Source organism: Gavialis gangeticus, unplaced genomic scaffold, assembly GCF_001723915.1.
Source record: "Gavialis gangeticus isolate Ggan-Ray unplaced genomic scaffold, GavGan_comp1, whole genome shotgun sequence".
NCBI classification, from domain to species: domain Eukaryota; kingdom Metazoa; phylum Chordata; order Crocodylia; family Gavialidae; genus Gavialis; species Gavialis gangeticus.
In genome coordinates this window covers 4,875,032-4,880,149 of record NW_017728991.1, presented here as the reverse complement: position 1 = coordinate 4,880,149, position 5,118 = coordinate 4,875,032, and the positions used below count along the sequence as shown (strand labels likewise).

The following is a 5,118-nucleotide window of genomic DNA, read 5'->3' as shown; positions in this document are numbered from 1 at the left end:
CAAGCGCCTACATTGAACACCTTCAAGAGCAAATTGGATGCTTATCTTGCTGGGATCCTATGACCCCAGCTGACTTTGGGCAGGGGGCTGGACTCGATGATCTTCCGAGGTCCCTTCCAGCCCTAATGTCTATGAAACCTATGAAATTCCCGGCTGCATGCTAAAACAACAGGTTTCCTCCAAAATCTCTCCAGCAGAACTTTGTGATTAAAAATGAGTTCGTTGCCTTATAAAGCAAACAGGGGCAATAAAAGAGAACGCACAGCACCGAAAAAATGGAATCGGCCCCTTTTCTCTGAAGCGACACACCGGTTACACCAGGAGATAGGGGCCGTACCGATGAGGACTCCGGTTGTACTCAGGTGTTTCGAAGTTCCTCACCTAGTTTGTACTCATGTACCAGTGGTTTTCAGTGACGGTGTCAACTGGTGGCGGGGGGAGCAGAAACCATTATGAGAAAATGACAATCTTGTATGAAACTGGAACCAACTTTCTGGAGCGAAGCGTTACGGCAGGGAGAAGACCCGACAACGCAAAACAAAGTCAAGTTTTTTTAAGCGTTCTGCAACCCTCCTAGTCGTGAGCTTGTCACCGGTTCCTCCCTCCGCCCGTGTAAGGAAGAACGCTTCGTTTCCTCCGATCTGAATGAAGGAAACAAGAAAAAATGTTGCCCTCGGTCATATGGACATGCCTGTGAGCAGAAGCAACCTCAAGGAAAATTGGGAGACCCACAAGAGGAGGAAACTGGGCATCGATGCTTGCAATGTCCTGCCAAAAGGGCTGGAAATCAACCCTTGTTTGCATGTGGACACTAGGCCAGTGCAAAGGAATTAGAAGGATTTTCCACGGGACGGTAATGGAAAAATGTTTTCAGCTTTCCATTTTTTCACACTAAGCTTTGCATCGGAGGACAGGGAAGGCACGGCGCTCGGCTGCTGCAATCCACTTCAACCCATTCTGCTGCAAGCTGTTTGACCTCCGAGGTTTGGCTTTCCCCTAAAATAGTAAGGAATGCTTCCTTACTAACATGTCAAGTATCCGAGCAAAGCACGAAAACCTGACAGATCGCAGCAGAGCTCTCAGATGGGGACAGACTCAGAAACTAAACTGAAGCAACATCAGAGGGCTGATAAAGAAACCAGCACCCCACTAATTTTGCTGAAGAGCCGTCATGGAAGATCGCGCTGCCGAGGAGCAGAAAAACGTTCCTGTTCGAGGGCCGGGGGAAAGGTCTGCTCCTCCCTCAACGGGAACTTCTTGAAATGCGTCAAGTTTGGGTGTAATGCCATCTTGTGACGAAAGAAAGTCTCTCCTAAATGACCGTGAAAGATCATCACTAGGCAAAAAATACTCAGAATTAAGGTATTCACACCCTTGGGAACGTGATCAAGGAGGAAATCCTTTGCACCTCGGAAGCCGCCGCAGATTCTGCTGCGCCGGACTACGCAGAAGACGCGAGCGAACAAAAGCCGACGGTTATATTTGATCCTGAAGAAGCAGCACTAATGGTGGGAGAGGGCAGTGCGATGATCAAAGATCCCGTCACCGGATTACAGCAGGCGAGAGATCCGTCTGGGGCTGGCATCGCAGCAACCATTTTTGGACAGTTGAGTAGGAATTACATGCAGGGATTTTCAGGCCAAGGCCACAAGAAGGGGACAAATATGAAAGGAAACGTTTCGCAGGGATCTTAACAAGAGCGCCCTTTTTGGCCCAGGCGACGCACGTCCTTGCACTCCTGCAAGCGAGAGCTGTTGCACTACAACGGCGGCGTTTTTCACGTGGTGCATTTTTTTGCACCAGGGATTAGTGCACCAACACGGTTCCAAAAGCCTCCAGCGAAACAAGGCGAGACATCCGAATTGCTGTGACGCACGCGCGTGGGTGCCGAGTCGGGGGGTTCGGTTTTTGTCGTCAACGGTTCAAACCTAAAAACACTCACAGGAACCAAGACTCGAAGAGATGTCGAGTTGCCAAGCTCACGAAACCGGCAGAAGTTCTCGCGCAGCAGAAGAGTTCGGCACCACCTCCAAACTGCGAGCAAAATGCTTCCAGAAGTTGAAAGGGATATCCAACAAACTATGCACCGGCTAAAACCCCCCAAGCGTTTCCTTGTCCACCATCGTCCCGATAAGGGCCGTACAAGTATCTTGAGATGAACCGGAGGCCGCAAGAAAAACGACGTAGAATATGAAGCAAAAAGGAGCCTGCTTGAATACAAGGCCAGAGCTGAACCGTTAATTAATCCAGCAAAGACTCACGAGGGTTTTGGATACTGTCAGACAGCCGCTTGATTTGGTCCATGTTTTCCACGCTATTTCTAAAACTTTCAAGACGCCCCACAAAGAACGACGAGAGAAAGGCTGTTTTAAGCAAAGCCTTGGAAGATGCGCAGCCTGGGGAAGAGACCAGAAACGCCCCGGGTCTTTGCAACGAACTTCAAGCTCTTGGCAGGCGGCTGAAACTTGGAACGTGCCCAAAAGCCGCACTGGAGTTTCTGTGAGAAAGCGAGCTTTCGCCCTCGTTTCCAAGCATATCGATTGCACCGAGGAGCCGATTAACATCGCCTGCGTCTGGCACAAGCAGAAAAGACAGTTCCCCCCCACAAAAAACAGACATACTTGTGCTCTACGACAGCACAGTCTCCGTTTGCAGACCTCGACTGAATTTCAGCTGAAGTCAAATTGTGGAGCGTATTGCTGTGAGACGGCAGCCGGGAGGCTGTGGATATTCAAGCGAGGAGCGTGACCTCGAGGAGGCTGGCAGCCGGTCCTACATTGCGGTGGGAAAAAACGTCCGCAGAGAACTGCTTGCGCGTTCGATGTTCAGGTTGTTCACGCTGGTTCGCACGCGCCTTATCAGCGAACAAGAGCGACGAAATCCAGTCCTCTTAAAATTTTAATCAGGGGTTCAGGAACCGGACGGCAAACTTAGAAAAGTGTGCTCTTAGGTTGCTTTCACGGCCAGCACAGCCCCCGCCCAGCTTAATGGGCCTTAATGGACTTAGGAATCGTTAGAAGAGCGTCGTGCTTGACAATATCCACAAAATCAGACACGTGCACTACCTGCAGCACGAGACAGGACAGCCGTGTAGTGATGGGGATACAAGACAGGACCGAATGCTGCCTTGCAGGAAACTTTCTCCCGTCTCACCTTAAATATTTTATTCCCTGTCTCCACGCAGGCGACCGATTAGCTGGGTCTCATCCCCGTAACGCAGGAATGCAAGTCGCCGACATCCTGACCCGTCAAAAGCATCTTCCTGTCGGGCAAAACGCTTCTCTCGGAAGCGGGCGGGAGACTGGAGGGAATATATTCGAGGGCTAAATCGCTTTCCAAAACTGGACTCGGACATGGGAATCTCTTCGGCATTTAGAAATCTCTTACCCCGCCACTCGAGTGTGTTCACCGAAGGACTTGGAAATAACGGCAGAAGGAACTCCCCGAGTTGCCTGTCTATTCTGAGCATCCGTACTCGCGGCCGCGCGGGATCACGCCCCGGCTTCGGGGCACGTCGGCAGTGAAAATATCCGCCCCGCGCACGCAGCGCGCTACCAAGAAGGCAGATCAGGTAAAATCTCCCCAGCCGTTAACTACGCTCAGGGGCCGCTCGGGCCGCTGCGTGCTGTGACGGATATTGGGCCAAATTGCACGCGACTCCCATTGACCTGTTTGAAAAAAAAATGGTTTTCCAAATCTAATCTCCAATTAAACCAAACCGCTCGCTGCTTTTGTGCGAGGGCGATCCACCGAGCGTTCCTCACGCGACCTACGTAGGCGTAAAAGCCTTCCTTGGGGCTAATGCGGAGCCGAGAGCGGCTATTTCGGAGAAGGACTCGGGATGCAAAAAATAATCCAGAGGGTGCTCTTTCTGCCCCCCAACGAGGAGGCTCCTGGCTAAAGGATCCGACTGGCTCGACCTCCAGGTGCTCCCCTTTCTTGTCCCCCAGCTCCCTCCTGCTCACGCCCCTTCGTCCTCCTCTCGCAGCCTGTGCACGCTACCCCGCGCGCCGCGGGCCGGGCTCCTGCCAACTCCCCGCTCCTGCCTTTCCTCACAACTGTCACTTTTGAACGCCTGCCCAGATGCTTTGCAGCGATTCTTTTCCAGCAAGGGACACGGGGCCAAACTTTTGTGCCAGGACAGCAAGTAGGTAGGTGGAAGGAAGCGGTTTCCGACGGTCTAGGGGAAAAAAAAAAAAAGCAAAACGACTGCGGGCAGCAGAAACCAGCTGGAGCTGGAAGGATCCTTAAAGGACGGTTCTCTGCTATTTTCTCCGGACGCTGTTCAAGCCACGGCTCTGCCAGGCGAGAGGAAGCGCCGCTCCGCTCCGAGCCGGGAGCGCGGCGGCATGAGGCGACGCGCTGGCCCGATCGCCACCGCCGCGCGCTCGCAGCCTGCGAAGGGCCGGCGCTGCCTCCAGGGGAAAGCGGCATCGGGCCCTTCCCATAAAGGACGCGTTGTTTCACCGGCACACGGCCCGTGTATAGCGCCGAACCGGGGCAGGGTCACAAGCTCGCATGGATCTTCTCACTGGGTCCAAACATCACTTCTTAATGGTTTTTGGGCACGCAAAGCGCGCTATTGAGGGAGCGTGCTCAGGAGAGAGAGGCCGGCAGGATTTTAACACTTTCTACTTGACTTTTCTGCGGGACCAAAAGGACGCAGGTTGCAAGCGCTGCCTTTGCAGCGGGGACGCCCCTCTCTCGCTTTCCGTTTCCCGGGTTCGCCGTCGGCTCTTTCTTCCCTTTAAAGTTTCGGCGACTTCCACCCGCGGTCTGCAAAGCTACCTGCTGCCCGGCTGCGGCGGAGGGAAAGAAAAGGCGATTCACGGCGCGAGCCCGAACCCCATGCGGAACACTTCTGTTTGGGCGAGGACATGCGAGGGGGGCACGGGAGGGAGCCGAGGGGAGGGATGGGCTCCACGACCTTCTGCGGGGCTGGGGCGGCGGGTTTCGGGCTGGGGGAGCCGGGCAACGCGCGTCAGCCGCCCGGCGGCAACACGCCGAGCCCTTCGGAGGGGCGCCCGTCCCGCAGGAGCCCGACGCGGCGCCGGGGGAGCGCGCACGCACCTGTTCCAGCGGGCCACCTTCCTGCGGTAGTAGCGCCGCGCCTCGCGG

At 54.5% G+C, this 5,118-nt stretch overlaps 1 protein-coding gene across 1 annotated transcript in view; it reads right to left on the bottom strand.

Moving 5' to 3' along the window:
* Nucleotides 1-5,117, bottom strand: part of FAM20A (FAM20A, golgi associated secretory pathway pseudokinase) — a gene marked incomplete at its 5' end in the record, with an annotated part of 29,130 nt that extends 24,013 nt beyond the window's left edge. Inside the window, one exon of the mRNA XM_019515076.1 lies at nt 5,071-5,117. Coding sequence (XP_019370621.1) covers nt 5,071-5,117 — 47 coding nt within the window. The remainder of the gene's footprint in view (nt 1-5,070) is intronic.
* Nucleotide 5,118: the final 1 nt, after the last annotated feature.